Genomic DNA, 20,222 nt, shown 5'->3' with positions numbered 1-20,222 from the left:
TTTTTGATGTTTAATCAACGTATTCATAGACAAGGCACTGACGGGCAGCTAAAGTTCTGTGGACACCAGGGTACTAATGAGAAGTGCTATCATTCATTCTTAGGAGCAGGGATGGTGCCCATCATGCATGCAGTAGGTATGGAGAGTGAGCTATCAGCACTTAACAGTGCTGGAGGGAAGCCATGGCATCTAGGTTAGAGGTTAGAGCAAGTAGGATATAATGGGAGAGTCAGGACTTCCCGGGAAGCATCAGTAGCATGGTTAGATGACTGGGATATGAATACTGGGGAAAAAAGATCTATATTCCAATGTGTCCCTTGCCTGCCACAGAAAATCTAAAGGAGAGCCAATATTACGTTACTTTAACTTTTCTCCTAAAGTTGGCTCTGAGAAGTTATACATTCCACCTGCTACTCTGCTAGTAGATTAAAACTAGGACCATGAACTAGACAGTATTATACTTTATCTAGTTTTATAGATGCAGAAATTTATTTTTGTTTGTTTTCTCTTGGTTTTAGACCTTAATTTCTTTTAACGCATTGACTGAACAAAAGCTATGGCACTCTGGTACTCACAGTGATAAAAGGGCTTTTTTTTCATGCTTTAGCTTCAAGAAGCGGACCCTTGCAATTGCGAGGATTTGCTGTCCCCACAGAGCCATGCCACCTACTGTTTTCCTCATCTCACTAAGTGAAGAGAGAACATGTTCCATCTCAACAAGTCTTTCTGTGTCTCCAGCTCCTTCTGCTTGTACTTCTCCCAAAGTGGCAATATCTACAAAACACAAAATAAGTAATGCACAAAACCCCATTTCAGATCGAGCTTACTATAGGCATTTGTTTTACCAAAGACATCACAGGTAATGTCTTCCACATAACTGTAGGCACCGTTTGGTATTACTGGCTGTTGCCATGAACTGGATAAACAGTGGGAAGTTTCATTTCTTGAACAAAAGGACTGGAAAGGTCTTAGATAATTTAGATACAGATAATACATTAAAGAGGTTAAGATAAGTATACAAGATCATCACAGTGCCTAGGTGTGGCTTGGAAACTTGGTAATGGAAACAATTATCTTAGGTGTTCACCTGGAGAAACAAGCAATTGAGGGTTACCAACTGGGGGTTAACTATAAATTAAACTAGAGCAATAACCACATTAAAAATAAATGCACTAAACATACCACTATGAGAAGCATTGTAAATGTAATAAAAAGCAAAATTCAATGATATGCTGAATTTAAATAAAATGCATAAAAAAGTGCATTTTAAATTGAAAGTACAAGTGGGTTGAAAAAATTTTAAAGTGGCAAACACAGATTGCATTAAAATTAAAGCAGTTGCATTAAGACTAGACAAACTGGGCTTCAGGATAAATGCCATTACCAGAGTATAAAGGGACCTTTCATCATGATAATGAAGGCAATTAATCAGGAAGACACGGTAGTCCTACATGCATATGTGCTTAATGACAGATGGAAAGTCCACGGAGTAAACACTTACCTGACGGAAGGGAGAAGAAGACAAAAATAGACACATCTAGAACTATAGTTGGAGATTTTACCACCCCTCACTTGTGAATGATAGAAAATATAGGCAATAAAACATCAGTAAGGGCATAGACTATTTGAACAACATTATCATCCAATTAAACCAAATTGATATTTACACAACTCGCCATACAACCGAAGTTCTAAAAATATGTATATTTATAGCATGATGTCACCACATCGATCAAACTGAAAGCATCCATGCTGAGCGGCCCCGCCAGAGGGTATTCATGTAGCATGTATACATGTACTGTGTATATATAGCACATGCATACATTTGTATAAACACACACGTGTGTTTATATGTATGCGTGTATAAATGTTTTTAAATAGAAAAGAAGTATTCACCAAAATAGATGAAATACTGATTCAACAAGTCTCAATAAATTTAAAAGATTTTAAATCATAGGTTATGTTTTATGACTACACTAAAAGTTTCAATATCAATTATATTTAGAAAACTCACAATTTATTTTTACATTGAACACCACACCTGGGAATCTTCAAGTATGACAACAATGTTTCACTAAACAGGGCATGCCAATAGAGATGTAAAAATTATTGAAAATAACCAAATACAAATTTTATATTTGAAAAGTATAATAACTGAAAAAAATTGTTAGAAAATAAAAGCTCAACAGATTTCATCTGGTGGAAGAGATGATTACTAGACATGACAAAAGATAAATTGAGATTATTAAGTCTAAGGAACAGAAAGAAAAAAGAATGGAGAAAAGTGAAATTTCAAAGAAATATGAGACACTATCAAGCACACTAACATATACTACTGCATACAATAATGGGAATTCCAGAAGGACAGAAGAGAGAGAAATGGACAGAAAGCATATTTGAAGAATTAGTGGCTAAAATCTTCCAAATGTGATGAAAAACTCTAATCTGTACAAATAGGGAGCTTGACAGACACCACATAAGATAAATACAAGGGTGTCTAGCACTGAGGATATCACTGTTGAAATGTCAAAGACAGAAAGAGAATTTTGAGAGCAGTGGAGAAAAACAAGTAATCATACAAAGAAATCCTCAATAAGATGTAGAGCTGACTTTTCATCAGAAACCATGGAGACTAGCAGCCAGTGTGATGGCGTATTGAAAATGCTCAGAGAGGGAGATTTAGAGTAAGTGTTTTGTCTGAAATTGCCCTTGGAAAACGGGATACAATGAAGGTTATGAGCCTTGGGTAGAAGAAAATGGGCCATCTTTAATACTAAAGCAATTGGCAGTGGATGTAACAAATGTGACAGGTTTGCATTTCACCTTAATAAATTCTTGTCTAAGAATTGCCTTAATCATGGAACCCAACATTTTGTAATCATGTCTTTGGAATGGTCTCTTCTAGAAGTATATACTGCACTCAATCTTATGAACATATTTACATGATACTTTTCATGCATTTGCATTACCTGGTTCATCAATAGTTGATTCTCCTTCTAGTTTCAGGAACACCTCATTCAAAGTTGTCATAGAAACACCGTAACTCTCAATTCCCAGGTCAGGACGGAGATCAAGATTCTCATAAAGTTCTAAAAAACACATACGCAGTAGCAAATCAAAACAACAAAAATCACAAATGAACTGAGGACAAGTTTTCAAACTCAAAAGCACAAATAATATATGAAATTATGCTTGCGATATGTCAGACATTTTAAAAACTAACATTTTATGATAACATTTTCAAATCTATATTACTCTTTGTATTGTGTTACAGCTCATACATAAACTTCTTTTGATGAAATATTAATTTATATTTATTTGTATTTCTATTAAAATTTCATTTTTGTTTTTTTATGACTTGCTTTTAAAATTTAATACTGGAACTTCAGATTTTTCAACTCCAAGCCTAATTAATTGAAGAGTCTTTTTCAGAGAACAGGTACAAAAGAGAGCCAACAAAGGGATAGAACTAATTTTGTGAGAATTAGTTGGATTGTGTAAATCTTCTTCAGCTTGGAAAATATCTATCAAAGGAAGTATACAGGATATAAATCACTTTTAAAAACTTCTGCTTTTGACTCTAGAAGAAGAATTCACAGGATCTCATAGGTAGAGAATGAAGAAGCGACTCAGAATTTTCTTGGAAAACTAAGAAATTGTCATAGCATTCTTTCTAGTAACTCTGTATCCACTCATTCTTTAGCTCATTCACCAATGATACTTTTGCATCCATCATTGTTCTTAAATCAAGTAACAATGTCTCTGTCTGGATGAACTTGAATTCTAATTTTTAATTAAATGAAGTTTAAATAAAAGCCTAATTTAAAATCCTGGTATGATCACAGAACTCCTGTGGCTTTAATCTGGAGCTTATCCCTGGGCAAAAAGATATGTTGAAAAGCTTTTTTTTAAGTTAAATTTATTGGGATGACATTAGTTTATAAAATTATACAGGTTTCAAGTGCACAGTTCTGCAATACATCATCTGTATATTGTGTTGTGTGCCCAACACCCAGCGTGAAATCTGTTTAAAACTTTGTCTTAATTAGTGTCATATACAGAAACATGGAGAAGTAAGATTTAAACTGCTAATAAGTATTATGCGTCCTTCTTCCATTTCCCTAAAATTATACAAACCTCCTCTCAATGCTAACTATTATACAAGCACATTAACTAGGGCTCGATTAACGTTTTGCCTGATGGTTCTAAGGACTAACTTGCGTCGTCACCATGAAAAGTGTATTTGAATGACTCTGTGAGGGTAATTTATGTGTCCTTGTTTCCCACGCATGTGGTGAGGTTAGTTATTTCAGCCATTCAGTGCAGGCCCTTGTCGGACCACATTACCAGGGAGCAGACTTTCTGACTGATGAACATAAATAGTAGTTTTTAAAAATATTAAGCTCTTTGAGATAATTTTAGATTCACATGCAGTCATAAAAAATAATACAGAGAGGTCTGTCTACTCTCTTCAGTTTCCCCCAATGATAATGTCTTAAAAAGCCACAGTGCAATATCCCAGCCAGAGTACTGACATTAATATAATCAAGATCTGGGGCATCGGCCATCATCACCGTGACCATGCTAGCCAGTAAGAGCCACACGCCCCTGGCTCATCAAGGAGAGAACTGACAAAACCCACAGCTGCCTTCTTCTCCCTCAGAATCAAAGGAGTTAGTTAATAGAAGCCTTTGGACTCGCTGACCACGCTGATGGGTGGGGACCTTCTCCAGCACCAAGCCAGTCCGTGAAGACTGGGGGAGGTGCCTGCTTTATCTAATGCACACACATCAACCTAGACAGTCAAGGGAAATGAAAACTCATCAGGCAAAGATGTTCTAAACAAAGGAACAAGATAAATCTCCAGAAACGGACCCTAATGAAATGAAACTATTTACCTGATGGATAATTCAAAACAGCTCTCAAAAGTAAACTGTTATATATCGGCCTGAAAAACCCAGAGTTCTCACAAAAGTCTTGTCAAGAGAAGAGCAAGCCATATCATGGGGTTGTTTAACATAATAAGCCAGAGGTTTTCAACCACTTTTGTTTATGAGTGATTATAAATGCTAGAATGTTCTGCTGTACACTACAAAGGGAATGAAGACCTAAAAAAAGCACCTTAAAATGCCCAGGCCTAACGCAACCATTGGAATATAATATTTCCCATAGTAGATAAAATAATCTAGTTATTGTACATCATGCTTTAAAAACCTGAACACATTGTAAGCCCTCAATAAATGTTAGTTATAATAATTATCATGTTATTATGAATAATATTTATATATTTCATTTCATGATGCTCATGTACATTACCTGGAAATTTATTTGTTCTTTCCAAAGGCAATGTATAGACAAGTTTTCCTTCACTTTCTGCTGATAATTTGGCATCAGGAATGTGCTGGGTAACAAGGGATGTTATTTTTTCTTGAACACACATTTCATTCAACTGCAGACTGGTGTTCAAAAAAAAGATATATGTTATTTGACATCATCTCCATTTGCACGAATAAAATCATTAGTCTCTATGAGACAAAGAAAACTCAAATAAAATCTAATGCAAGAAATAGGTCATCCAAACACGAAAAATGAAGACAAAACAATCAGATTATATACATGGGATGGGGGAAATCAAAGAATGAGCTAACCAGAAGTACGGGTCAGGTTATGCAGAGATGATGCCCAGAGAAGGTAAATATTGACTTAGGTCATTAAGGGGAGAATAGTTACCAAGATACCAGGGATGCAACACAGCCAAGTCAGGACACTACCAGATGGAAAATGTTCAGGATGTTTCGAAGGGAGTTTAAGTTGGCTAAACAGGGTTGTGGGACTGGACAAGAACAAGGGGCTTTTGATAGGCAGGCCTAGGCACAAAACAGGTTCAGTTCAATTTAATCATCCAATGAAAGTTTGTGAAGTTCTTAGCATGTGATAGAAATTATCCTAAATGCTGAGGATACAATGGTGAATTAAATAACATTGGCCTCATTGTCCTGCTCTTGTGGAGTTTAATTTCTAATGCAAGTGACAGAAAAAAAAGAAGTAAACAAGTGGATAAGTAAAATAATTACCAATAGTGGTAAGTGTTATGAAGGGAACAGGGTTATATACAGAAACAAATTATGGATAAATGTGGGTTTGGGTTGGTGGGATAACTAATTTTTCGCTTTAGTGCTAACTTTAGAACTTTGATTAAGAACAAAGTATCATTGAGAAAATCAGTGTACCCATTTAAAAACACCAGTGTAAAACCCTGGCCAGCTGGTTCAGTTGGCTGGAGCATCATCCCAGCTACAGTAAGGTTGCAGGTTTGATTCCCAGTCAGGGCATATACCTAGGTTGTGAGTTTGACCCCTAGTTGGGGTGCATGCAGGAGGCAAACAATCGATTTTTCTATCTCACATGAATGTTTCTCTCTCTGTCTCTCCTCCTTCCTCTCTCTCTAAAATATCAATAAACATATCTTCCAGTGAGGATAAAAGAAAAATACCAATGTAGGAAAACAAAAAGAAAATTATTAATCAAGGTTATAAAATATACAGTAGATGAAATAAAGGCAGTAACTTGACTTCGAAACTTGGTTCTGACATTTGAAATGTGTTACTTAACCTATTTGAACAGTTTCCTCATTAGTAAAATGGAATAATGATTGCTAACATCTAGGGTTGTTCTAAGAAGTGGATATTAGTGATGTTTGCACTTAACAAGCCCTTCAAAATTGTAGCTATTTTATTTGATCAAATGCTTGAGTCAAAATTATTCTATTTACTCATAAGGTATTATAAACACATAAGAACAATAGCCATTTTTAGAAGCAGTGAAATCCATTGATGGAATGAAACAAAAAATATTACAGTTGTTCTCCATGATGATGCTATCAACTCATGAAATATTTCCTGGCCACTTAGAAGAACTTGTGCTGGGCACTAGAGAGGCCTGCATGAACAGTACAAGTTTATGGCTCAGAAGAGCGGGTCAGCAAACTTTTTCTCTAAATAGCTAGATAGTGGGTATTCTAGATTTTGCAGGCCAGTACATCTCTGTTGCAACTATTCATCACTGCACTGCCCTTGTAACATGGAAGCAGCCCTGCCCAATATCTAAACACGTAGGCATGGCTGTGCTCTAAATTTCATTCACAAAAACAGGAAGTGGGCTGGATTTGGCTCATGGGCCATAGTTTGCTGATCCAGATTTAGAAGAAGAAATAAGGCAATTATACAAATTATTGTCCAGGAGACTCATGACTTGGCCAGAGATCCCGGCCAGCATTTTTTAGTTTGAGAACACGGTATGTTGCCAAGCAGTGTGCTGGTCGCCATCTCATTGATTTTTCTATAACCTGTATTTGCAACTAAGAATTTTTCCTCCCACTTTAAGTGAGAATACTGAGATTCAGAGAGTTTATTTAATTTCCCAGGAGAGATTAAAACAGAATGAATGCCTTAAGAAATCAAAGTATTGGGACAATACACAGAGAGGGAAGATTAATAAAGGCTACATGAGGTGGCAATCAAATAACTCTTTAGGACTTGAATAGGTTGAAATGGACCCAAGAAAACGCCAGATTCGGGAAATATTTTCCAACACTGAGAAATGTAGGCCACGCTCTGGCATGTGCAAGGAAGGACTATTTCATTTTAACGAGAGGGTATGGAATTGAGCAAGGGCGAAGGATTTGGAGTTAGGATGGTGAGCCACACCAACAACAGCATTTGGTTATGTAGTTTGGACCCTGGTCAGTAAAGCTGAACCACTGGAGATTTTTGTTTGCTTTGTCTTGTTGTTGTCATATGTTTGGTTTGTTTTAGTTCTTAAAGTGTAGATGGTATAAATCAGAGCTGTGTTTTAGACCAACTGGCCACTTCACGTATAAATTAAAAAGTAATTTAAAATATGGATTTGGATACTAAATGTGAAATTAAAACCATGCAGGTTCTATTCCTGATTCTTGCACTTATTTACCTAGGGAACCTATAGTTTCACCTGCAGAGTAAAAGTAACAACAGTTCCTACCTCACAAAGTAAAAGATTTAAGTATCTTATCTTTGAATCAATCAATCAAAAATAGCTAGAATATGCTACTATTTAAAAATAATGATCAAAATGAAATGAGGAAGATGGAAAGGAGAGAAAGAGCAAGAAAGAAGAGGAGGAGTGAGGAGAAGAAGAAACAAGGGCCTGCTTGAGAGATAATGTTGAAACCCTGATTGACAGATGATGAGGCTGTAAAATACAATGCCAGTTGAAAAAGTTCCCTCAACACATCTCTTCCTTCCCAAGTAATGTTTGGAGGATACATTTTCTATCACATTCATCTAAGCTTTTTTGTTAGGTTATCTTATATTCTTGATCTCTAAAACCTACCCATCAATAGCTCTCACATACACATAGTAACTCCATATATCTGTATCTCTCTATATATCTATATCTGGATATATATCTCCATATACATATTGGTGTAAATGTGTATATGTCTATACAAACACCTGTGTATAATAAGAAAAGGTTTCCTTGTGTGTTGTAATGTGTTGCTTCGAGCATCATGCTTTGATTTACCCATTTCTCATCCTTCACCCTTCTCAAGTGGCTGTACCTTAAGTGATATCCAATCCCCCATTTCTTCTTTAGAAACAGGGACGAGCCTGCACACTTCAGCTTCCCTTTGGAAAGAAACACTTTCCTATCTGAAAAGGAAGAGCGGAGAAGAAAGTTTGTCGAAAAGGTGCCCATTCTGTCCCAAGATAAGACAAGTCACAGTCTGTGGTGACCCAGCTGTAATTCAGGAACTTCCACATTTTCAAACGTGGGCTTCATAAAGACTCATTGAAGTAGACATATTTCAATCTTATTTATATACTTCTGGCAGTTTTTCCTTCCAGCCAGTCAGGGAGGTTATGTGTATAACCTCTAACACCGAATATAGAGCATCATCACATGATACATATTAATGGACCAAACATCAAAATCATTTTAGCATGTCAAGTTGATTTACTTCAACTGTGAGTAAAAGGATTAATGAATCCTTTGAATATAGACTCTAACTTACTTCGAAAGAAGTGGGTTTCCTGGCAGATCATGCCCCTATATATTCAAATGACTCAAAATTCTAGGAGACACACAGAAGTGGTTGAAAGTAAGAGTCTTGGGCCCAGTTTGTATCATTACCAGCTTTTCCAGTAGCCTCACATAACTAGATGACCAGCCTACAAAATACAGCTGCTCAGCAATAATCCATGTTTTTCAAATCTCATAAAGTCTTCATCATGATACTAAAGGGAAACCGGCAATTACCAGCCAGGATGTCAGCCTCATCCATGAACTGAGTACTGAAGAGGATCACATGGTCTATCTTCCGCTCCTTCAGCAAGTTCCACACTTGATGCCTTGAAAAGGGATCTAATCCAGCAGTTGGTTCATCTAAGAGCAAAACCTGCAGAAGAGAGGTGTATATAAACAGGTTTTCCAATAAGGTATATAGTGCTCCCAGAAAACATGTTGAAATCATACTGTTTATATTTTAAAGGACATTGTGTTTAGGATTTTGTTTTTATATTTAATGTCCCATCATAAATATTTTATCACAGATGTCCTCTGCAAATAAAAGGTTTGGACTACTACCCAACCCAAAAGTTTCATTTTTAAAAATTTGAATTCATTGCTAAATTTCCTCTGACTTACCTGGGGATCTCCTAAAATGGTAATCCCAATGGTGAGTTTCCTTTTCTGTCCGCCACTTAAGTTTTGAGCAAGGACATTCTGAATATTTTTCATTTCCAGTTCCATCAAAACTCTTTGTATCTAACCAAATGAAAACATTTGTATCACAAACCAAAATTTTCTTTTTTTAATTTTTAAAATTTGTAAATACAAGAGTGTAAAGTGTAACAGTTAAAAGTGTGGATTCTGAGCCAAACTGACTAGGTTTGAATGCCATTCCACATGAACTAGCTGCAGAGTCTTGGTCAAGTTACCTGTTCTCTTGGACCTCAGTTTCCACACATGTAAAATGGGAATAATAATAGCACTTACCTCATAGAGTTGTTGTGAGGATCAAATGAATTATTATATTTAAAGTTAAGAAGAATGCTTAGCATATTGTGAATTATATGTAAATGCTAGATGTTATCTAATTATATTTCTTTGTCCAAATTTCATGCAATGATTTTGCTCAAAGATAATTTAATAACAGCATAAAAATTCAGTGGAAACAGAGTTAACAATTTCATTTTGACCAATGTACTAGTTCTAACATATTTATGTACCTCTTCTTCCACTCTCTGTGGCTGAATTCCTTTTATTTTAGCAAAGAGCCTGAGATTTTCTCTCACAGTAAGGAAGTCAAATTGCACATTGAATTGGGGGCAAATTCCAGTGAGCTTGCTGATATTTTCTAGGTCAGCCGTTTCTGAAAGTTTATTGTTGTACATTGTGACTAAACCTATAACAAAGATTAAAAGTTAATATCAGATTACATTTAAGATTTTTCTAAATGAAAATTCACTATATAGTTATTAACTACATTCTAGATATATGATTTTTTTCTTCAAGGTTTAGACAATACAATTCAGGCTATATATTATAAACTTCCATTTTAGTTGTGTGGTATATAGGGGGGAGACAGGTCCTTTCTGCATCTTTTTTCCATTAAGATATAGGCTGTTTATCCACCCCTCACAGTTAGATGTAGCTCTATAGTAAATGGTTTTAGTAAATGTAATATAAGCAGAGGTGCCTCTACCCTGGGATTGCTGTCTTTTTGCTTCTGGGATCATGGATGTCAATCACAGGGTGAAGAATCCCAGCTAGCTTCCTGGAGGATGAAAGGCCATGTAGGAAGAGAGGTGCTGTGGTCCTAACTAGAGCTCCATGTACGTGAGTGAGGCTATGCTAACATGTCCAGCCCCAGCCACTTTAGGCCAGGCAGAAAAACTGCCAGGCAACCCACAGAATCCTGAGAAATAAGCAAATATTTTTATTTTAAGCCATTCGTTTCAGGGATGCTTGTCTTGCCACAAAAGCTAACAGATACAATGGTAATGAATGGTAAAAATTGCATGCCTTTATAGCAAAGTACTATCAGTTAACTTCCATTTTTCCCTGGTAATCTGTGTTTGTGATTAATGATCAAAAGCACTTTATGTTAACAGCTGATTTATTTGTCAACGTGACTTTGGAGAAAAACCTCCTACCTTTGGTGGGAACAGATAACCCACTAAGGATGTTTAACAGGGTCGATTTTCCAGCTCCACTGTGACCAAGTATTGCAGTGATTTGGCCTTCATATATGTCAAATGTCAGATCTAGGAAGGAAAAAGTAAAGGAAAGAAGGATGGGAGAAAGCAGAGAAGGAAAACAGGTAGGTAGGAAAGAAAATAATTCAAATTACAAGTTGATTGTGGAGGTAAATTCATTATTTTTGTTCCCTTGAATGGCTATATTTTCTAAATATGAATATACTAGGTTATTAAACTCAAAATTAAAAATATACCCTTTAACAAATTTGTATGTTGATCCTGTTTTGAAATTTTGAAATTACCTGGTTTAAAGTCAGAAAACATGTCTCATACTTCTAGGTTCACTAACATTGCCTGGTTTATGGTAGGTGGACGTTAATTTTTATTTTTTTTTAAAGAGAGGGAGAGAAACATCAATGTGTGGTTGCCTCTCACATGTGCCCAACTGGGGACCCGGCCTGTAACCCAGGCATGTGCCCTGACTGGGAATCAAACCGGTGACCCTTTGGTTTACAGGCCAGCACTCAATCCACTGAGCCACACCAGCCAGGGCTGGATGTTAATATTTATTGACTTAAAGGATAGATTAATAGTTCAGTAAATTGTTATGTGGATGAAAATCCTTTGATGTATATGACTTTTTTTGTACAAAGTACAAATAGCAATATCAACAATAGCTCTGGAATTACAGAAGAAAATTTAAGTTTGTAGGAAACAACCTAGAATAGCCTTAGACTGCCTCAGTATTACACAGTATATCTTTCAAATTATATATGTATAGCTAAAACATACTCCAATTTTTCTAACTTTTATGCAGCAGGAATAATGTGTTGGAAAGGAAATTTTGTCATATGGCTAAATAATTTCAAACTGAAATACCACCAGTAATTTCTCACCATGAGCAAAATCAATCGATCAGTCAACCAATCAATCAGAAAATTAAGATCAATATAATAACTAAATATTTTTTTTACCTTTTAAGGCTTCTATTTTATCAGGCTTTCCTTTATATTCTTTTGTAACATTTCTGATTCTAAAATAAAGAAAAGAGACTTCAAGTTATGACCATGTTCTTCAGTTTGTAACTCTAGGTTGGGATTTAATTCGAGGTTTGGATGGACCTTCTCTTCATGGTGTAGGAAGATCTGGGATTTTACTCGTGCGAAGTCATGCTTGTGTGAGAGAATACCAGCTAGAGTATTTCTTCCTGGCCTTGGCTGCACATTGCCTTCACCTGTGAAGGTTTTAAAATTTACCTATCCTTGGAACCCATCACCAAATCTTATGATTCCAATGATTGAGATGTAACCTGACATTATTATTGAGAACCAGAAAGCTAGACCAAGAGATAATGTGGGCTTCAGATACTGACTAACTCATTGTGAACTACTGACTCGGGGTGGGGATATCTTTGGTTATACTGAATCAAGGTCAGGGTGGGTAAGGGAGAGAGGCTGAGGTCATAATATGAGAGCATAGGTTTTACAGTTCTACCTAACTGAGCTCATCGCATCTATACCCCTTAGTAGCTCTGTTACCTTAACCAGTGTACTTATTCTAGGTAAATTTCAGCTTCTGCAACCTGAAAATTTGGAGTGCTTCAGGGTTATGTTAAAGGGTGAGTGAAATATTTCATCTTGCATGCATAGTACTTGGTTCTTGGTAAATATTCAAAGATGATTATGGCAATAGGAAAGAATGGAATTAACATGTTAGGTGCTATTATGGATCTGGAATCCTAGGCATTTTATGTATTTTGTTTTATTGGGTAAATATATAATCCATAAACTGAATCAAATGTATGTATCTTATTTTATCATCTATTTATCAGACAATTCAGGTTCCGTTCATACGAACTGTTTAGATTTTCTCACCTCTGTTTTAATCCCACTTTACCATCATTCTATAGTATTTATAGTTAGGTGCGGTGCTAAAGAGACAGAAAAACTTATAACCACATCAAGTAAAGCCATTGCTTTGCTCCAAGCTGATCTGCTGGAGGTTAAACCTACCTTTGGTCACAGGATGAATATAAGCATGAAAGATAAATATGGGACAGATTAAAACAAAAAATACGAAATGGTTCTAGAAGCTCAGTAGGGTGGGGTAACTTGAGACAGTTCACAGAGGACTGACTGACATACGCTGGCCACAGATGGATAAATACGATTTGAATAGTCTGGGATGTTGAGAAATTTCTTCTTCTTCTTTATTAATTTGGAAATAAAATCACGAGGCTCAAATAAAACATATTCTAAAAGGCACATCTCCCTCCATTCACTTTGTGATTATCTCTGGGACCTTTTTCCTTCCTCTTCCCTACTCTTTCATCCTCTTTGAAAAGGCAATAAATAGAAGAGAAAAGAGAAATTAAAAAATTGAGATAAAAAAGTAGGAAGTATGATAAATGAGGTGGAAGAGAAGTATCAGTAAATGAATCCAGGCAAGAAACGAGTGAGGCCGAGGCTAAGGTTGGAGAAGCCAACAGATAAAAGATTGAGAATTTAGACAAGGGTTTTGTCAAAGTATCTTCATGGGCGAAATCTCAGTTTGTATTTATGTAAGTGTCAACAACATAACACAACCAAGGACAAAGGGGTATTTCTTTAAACTTGACCTGGGAAGTGATGGACTAGCATGGATGAGGTTAGGTGCGAGCCATCTACAGGGCTCTAAAGAGAGCTTTGCTTGTTTCAGGTGCGAACTAGTAGCTCCTCAGCCTTTGGCCTGTTTTCCACTTGTACCCTTGTTACCTGATGGCTTCTTTCCCATGGAATTCTGGAGACACTGGTTCAAAAGAGTCGTTAGACGAAGGATCACAATACATTTCATCTTCAAGGGTCACATGGCCAGCGTTATGCTGTCGTGACCAAAATGAGGACTTCAGGAAAAACAAGGGCGAATACTGACGTCCGTGTTCATCTACATAGCCAGGAAACAAACACTGGGTCAATCACCACGTTAAGGGAGAGCGTCACCTCAATGCAGCATAGCAGTGTAAGCATAGCAATGTAAACTTTTGCCAGTAAACCTGAACACATGGCTGACACAAGGAAATACACGTTTTGATATGTATAGCCCTCTAAGGGAAAAAAATAATCATTAAGATATCTCTCTATGGTGATAATTGCTCCCAAAGAAAGAAGCTGAAGCTGTGACTTTAAATAATTCCAGAGGAACTTAAATAAATATTAAGACTCTTCTCAACCCCAAGAAAGCCAGATGTTGTGATATAAGGCTCAAGATATGCTGGGCGTGCTGAGTTCTACCTAGGAGTCCGTGTGTTACTACACGGGCAAAGGAGGAAGAAACCGCGAAGTGACTATTGGATACATAAAACCAATATTCCGAGAGAAGGTAAACTAGGATCTAACAAAAAGAAGTGACACACTGTAAGAAAGGGAGAGAATGGGGCAAAAGAATTTATTGACATTTAACACAGAGTGGAATTTTACAAAGCTAATTTGTATTTACGCTTTATCTCATCTCTAAACTATAAATTCCCTCTGATGCAAATTGGTGATCTGCTTGTAGAACATGTTGTCCATGAACTTTTTTTTGGAAACTAATCCACAGTATATTTGCACTTAATTATCACCTCTGTTTTCCTGCATGTTAAGAGACGTTATGAAATGGAAGAACTGTATTTCTGTAATATTCTATAAGTGACCTCCACTGTAAAGATTGGTAGGTTTCAAACTTCTGCTTACTTTTTATTTGCTCAGTCTTTCATTCATGCAGTAAGTATATACTGAGCACTCTCTCAATACCTGGCATATGGTATATTATCAGTAACTGTCTTTTCCCCTGGATTAGGGAGCCTAGCAAATAAAAGCATATACAAGCAAATAAAAGCTGTAATTGGATACATGCTGTCACGAATTTTATTAATACATGATCTTATCATTTTATATAGTTAATTTTCCTTTCTATCATTCATACTTCTTATCTTTAAAAGAATTTTTTAATGAAGTCACCTTGCTCAAATTCAGGCTTAATTAAGTACAGGCTTAATGAATGGATGATACAAATAATTCCAATGGTATAATAAATGCATGAGCCCAAAATTGTAGATCTGACATCTATTTTCCTGGACTCTTCTCAAAGGCAGAGGTACTGTTCCTAAGGGACAATAACTACCTAAGGGACTGTCTAAAAAAGATAACATGAGCCAGTCGCTGTTCCAAGACCTCGCTGTGCGTCTTCATTCTCCCTCTTTCCCCTTCTTCCCTTCCTACAAGTGTTTGTCAGTGATGACTTTTTGACCTGCTCACTGTGTTTATTTCATTAGTGATTGTCATAATTTTTTCCAGCTTTATTGAAGTATGATTGACAAAAAATTGTATATGCATTTAAGGTGTACAATCTGATGTTTTGTGAAATAATTACCACCAATAAGCTAATTAACCTATCCATCACCTCACATAATTTCCATTTTTCTGTGTGTGTGTGTGTGTGTGTGTGTGTGTGAGGTAAGAACACATGAGGTCTATATTAGCCAATTTCAGGCATACAGTATATTAACTATAGTTACCATGTTGTACATTAGATCTTCAGATCTTCATCTTATAATATTTGTGACCTTTGACCAGCATCTCTTATGTCTCCACCCACCCCTACCCCCACCATTTGACTCTCCGTGACTGTGAGTTTGACCTTCTTAGATTCCGTCTATAAGTGAGGTGCCACGTTTATCTTTCTATGTCTGGCTTATTTCACTTAGCAGAATGTCCTTTAGGTTCATTCATGTTGTTGCAAATGACAGAATTTCCTTCTTTTTTAAGGCCGAATAATATTCTACTATAGGTAGGTAGGTAGATAGACAGACAGACAGATAGATAGATAGGTACATAGGTAGATAGGTAGATAGGTAGATAGGTAGATAGACAGGTAGACGACACATTTTCTTTACCTATTCACCCACTGAGGAACACTTAGGTTGTTTCTATGTCTTGGCTGCTGTGAATAATGCTGCAATAAACATGGGAATATAGATGTGTCTTCGAGATAGTGATTTTATTTTCTTTGAATATATACCAGAAGTGGGATTTCTGGATTATTTGGTATTATAAAGGTTCTTGGTGTTCTGTTTTGAATAGGAAATGCGGAAGTAAAAGATACAGACTCTGCCTTTGATTATAAAAGGAGCGAGAAAAAAAATAAACCAACATTTCAGCCACAAGTATTTCCTGAGTCCCTAGCATGCACCAGGCACTTAGGTGCTTGGGGTCCATCTGTGAACAAAACCGATCCCTGCTTTTATGGAATTCATATTCTTTTATGTTGTAAGGTGATAAAAATGGAAATTTATCACCTATTGACTTTCCTATTGTGACACCACACAGAGACTTATAAAAACATAGATTTCCTGGTCCCACTGCTAATTAAATAAGCCAGAATCTGTTGGAGTTGAGCTGGGACTGGAAGTTTTTTAAAGTTCCCCAGGTGGTTCCAATGTATAGCCAGGGCTCAGAACCACTGGGAAAAATAGACAAAGCAGCTATAAATTTCCATAAGTATCAAGGCAAACCCACTCAGGAACTAGCTTTCTAAGCATCTCTTCAAAAAGAAACAAGCCATACACTTAGAGGAGAGTGAAGTGCAAACAAAAGTTAGGGATTCTATAAGCAAAATTCAGCCTTTACTTCTGTCCAGTCTAAATAGCAAGAGAGAAATAAAGAACTAATTTGTTCAGTGGCAGCGAACTTGCTCATGTCAACGCTCTTGATGCACAAAGTAGGTCTTAAAATATATAAACCACACATGTGTCAGGAAATTCAGTTTAGGAAATAAAATTGTTGAGATGGCGCTCGATTTTAATTGTATCACTACTCACTTGGCAAAATTTTTTCAAAATAAATCATCAGTGCCAGATAGAGGACAGTATCAAAAGCCAACATAAAATTTGTTGCTATTATTTGACTTGAGTAGTCCGATGAATCAGGAAGTGCATTAGAATTCAAATCATAGTCCATACGTAGGAGCTGAAAGTTAAAAAGTAATTCATTAAAGGAAGTTTGGTTTATGATACATTTTAAATAGGTTTAGCATAAAAATAAAATAGCTACTCTTTGCCCCATACCGGCCATGCAAAGTTGAATAAGACCGCCTCCTTTACAATTCTCAAATCCATTGGAAAGCATGTGCATGCCAGCAACTACAATGCATTTTAGTAACTGTGATGGTTTAAAATACGTTCCAAATGAAAGGGGAGCATTAGGAAGAGGTGGGGAAGCATGGGGAAAGATGACATTTGAGCTCAGCCTTAGATAAATTTTTACCAAATAGAACAAGGGGAAAAAGCGTGATGCTCCTTGATAATGGCTCATAGAGAGAATTCATCTTCTTGGAAAGACCACTGGTGTGATTAAGAAGAACGAGTTGCATGCTTTACCTATTCACCCACCGGCAAAAGGGGGCAGGCCTATAATGCTCAGGCTAAGGAGTACTTTATAATTGACAGTCCTTCTGTGAAGCACTAAATAATGGATATGCAATGGTTGGCATCACTGCTTAATTGGAGGGATGGCAAAGTAAGGTCAGTGAGAGTCAGATGAAGAAAGATGGCATTTTATGAACAGGTATGTAATTTACAAGTCAATGCATTTTCAAGGTGTTCTTAATTTTGAATTTTCTTTTCTTTTACTTTATGGTTTTTATAATCATGTGTGCTGGTCAATGACTCAGTCAAAATATGAACTGGAAGACTTGTTTAGTATTAGATTTGTAACATCATGTCTATATTTAATTAGTAGCCAAAGAAAACAACACTGTAAAGAATTATATATCAGCCTTCTTTTTTTTCCCCACTCACTCCATGGCTTATTTTGCTGAGGTAAATACTTCCAAAACTTTATTGGTGTTTCATTTTAGTAAAGTAAATAATGTAATACAAAAAAATTCCAGAGAGGAAAGATGGTTCAGGAATGTCATTAGTAAACAATTAGGTGGCTTCTCACCTGGACCATTCCAAGCATGAAGGCAAACGGGCTGAAACAACCTAACAGCCACTCCAAGGGTGCAGGAAGATGTCTGTATAACACCGTGAATCCTAGACTCCCCCAAAAGACAGTGAGGAGGAACACGACCAGGCCCGTGAGAAAAGATTTCTTTATCAAGACGCTCATTAGAAAAGCCAAAGCTATCTAAAATGAGAGAAGACACAGTTGGTTTATGTTTTTCCATGAATTATTCCTAGCATAATAAAATAGGAAATTGAATATACAAAATCAGAGTTATATGCTATAATTAGCCTATGTATGAAATACAAAACAATGATCTGAAATGGGCACTACCAGTCGGCATTACAAAACACTACGGATCAAATGGCCGTCTACAGACTTTCTCTTGTGCAAACACAGCAGGCAGAGAAGAAAAGGGATATGGAGAATAATAACCGACTTGAAAGCCAACACTTGATCCTTAGGGTAAGAGTTAGATGGGAAAAAAATATTTCATTCACCAACTCACCAAAGACAATCCATAGAGGAAAAAGTGGGTGAAGACCACCATGAAGCCAGCCCAAAGTAAAAACTGGGTAGATTTTACAATAAGCGCCAAGAAAAGGCTAGTAATGAAGATGAAGCCAGCATAGAGCAAACCCCAGGAGAGCCTGAAGTGGGAACAGAATGTTATTTTAGTATTTCATGTTCAGTTGGAAAGAACCTACCATGGATTCTATCATAATTGATTCATTCACTCTAAGCATACATTCAGTTATCCAGCACATATTTATTGAGAGTTTAGGATAGTAAATACTAGGTAAATGTTTCAGGAAAAATTCCTAAGAAATTAAGAATATTCTTTTTTCCTAAAATTAATTCCAGAAACGCACAGATACATACATGCACATTACTGTGAGAAAAGGAAAGAACAGGCTTCTAGTCTGATAGATTTTGGTTCTACATTTTCTCTGCTGCATCCTTACTCTGTGACCTTGAATACACTCTGTAACACCTCTAAGTCCTTTTATTGTTCTGGACACTTGGAATAACACTACAATGAGGACTCAAAGAGGTCATGTCCATGTAGGACCCTGTCTGAGTAAGCGGTAGCCTCTCAGTGAATCTCAGATCCTTTTCTCTACTCTGGGGGTGAGAAGATTCCTGAATTTCCTTGGAGATAAAAAATTTCTTCCTTATGTGTAATTCTATCACTTCTTTTTTCCAAAAGCTGTTTTGTCTTTTCTCTGAGTGTGTACACCAAAGAGTCTACATATTTGCCTGTAACTTTATTCACTTTCTGTTAAGCTAGGATAGTTTACTTTCCTTTATTCAATTACTTTGACTTGTTTATTAATATCCTTTGAAGAGCATAATGAAATGATATTAAAAACAAAAACAAAACAGCAGTTGAACCAACAAAATAATAGCTGACACATTTAGCAATTATTCTGTGCTGGATAATGTTTTAGGAACCTAGTGAATATTACATCACTTATTCTCACAGTTCAATGCAGAAATACCATTATTTTTCTCATTTTATAGACAAAGAGCCAGCTGGACAAGGATGCTAACTATGTTTCCAGTCCAGGCATTTTGGCCCTAGAGTCCTTAGATTTCATTGTTTCACTATACTTCCCTTTATCAACTATTAACTTGATAAAGAGGTCAATTTTGCTTTGTAGGTTTTTCTTACAGCCTCTGGATTTGTTCCCACCTGCATAATTCACCTGGCTCTCTTACCTCTCTGTTATTTCACTTCCTCCTCACTTTCAACATCACTTCACTCCCTTTCAGTCAATTATTCACAAGTCCTCCCACAGGACCTTGTCCATACCTAGAATTACTAAACTTCTGACATTTTACATTCAAGTTACCCGGCCCCTATTTACCATCCTGTTCTGTCAGTTTGCTCCCTCAAATATATCCATTATCCCTGATCTCCAAAAAAGAGTTTCTCATCCTTGATCTCTTCTTTTTTTTGCCTTTGAATCTCATCCTGGCTTAAATCCCACTTCCGGCTTACACACCAATGGCTATC

The 20,222-nt window shown here is 36.4% G+C and overlaps 1 protein-coding gene across 6 annotated transcripts in view; it reads right to left on the bottom strand.

Annotated features, from left to right (window-relative positions):
* Positions 1-20,222, bottom strand: part of ABCA8 (ATP binding cassette subfamily A member 8) — a 69,224-nt gene that overhangs the window by 24,225 nt on the left and 24,777 nt on the right. For all 6 annotated transcript variants that reach the window (XM_053910424.2, XM_053910423.2, XM_045182223.3 and 3 more), the window contains 13 exons: positions 18,711-18,852; positions 18,200-18,385; positions 17,077-17,224; positions 13,994-14,162; positions 12,215-12,273; positions 11,196-11,306; positions 10,269-10,444; positions 9,685-9,804; positions 9,298-9,436; positions 8,600-8,690; positions 5,317-5,456; positions 2,970-3,089; positions 576-774 (listed from right to left, as the gene is read on the bottom strand). In XM_053910424.2, the coding sequence (XP_053766399.1) occupies positions 576-774; positions 2,970-3,089; positions 5,317-5,456; positions 8,600-8,690; positions 9,298-9,436; positions 9,685-9,804; positions 10,269-10,444; positions 11,196-11,306; positions 12,215-12,273; positions 13,994-14,162; positions 17,077-17,224; positions 18,200-18,385; positions 18,711-18,852 (1,800 nt within the window). The remainder of the gene's footprint in view (positions 1-575; positions 775-2,969; positions 3,090-5,316; positions 5,457-8,599; positions 8,691-9,297; positions 9,437-9,684; positions 9,805-10,268; positions 10,445-11,195; positions 11,307-12,214; positions 12,274-13,993; positions 14,163-17,076; positions 17,225-18,199; positions 18,386-18,710; positions 18,853-20,222) is intronic.

This window comes from Desmodus rotundus, chromosome 9 (genome assembly GCF_022682495.2).
Source record: "Desmodus rotundus isolate HL8 chromosome 9, HLdesRot8A.1, whole genome shotgun sequence".
Classification (NCBI taxonomy): domain Eukaryota; kingdom Metazoa; phylum Chordata; class Mammalia; order Chiroptera; family Phyllostomidae; genus Desmodus; species Desmodus rotundus.
The sequence above is the reverse complement of the archived record's forward strand: the minus strand, read 5'-3'. Positions and strand labels throughout refer to the sequence as shown.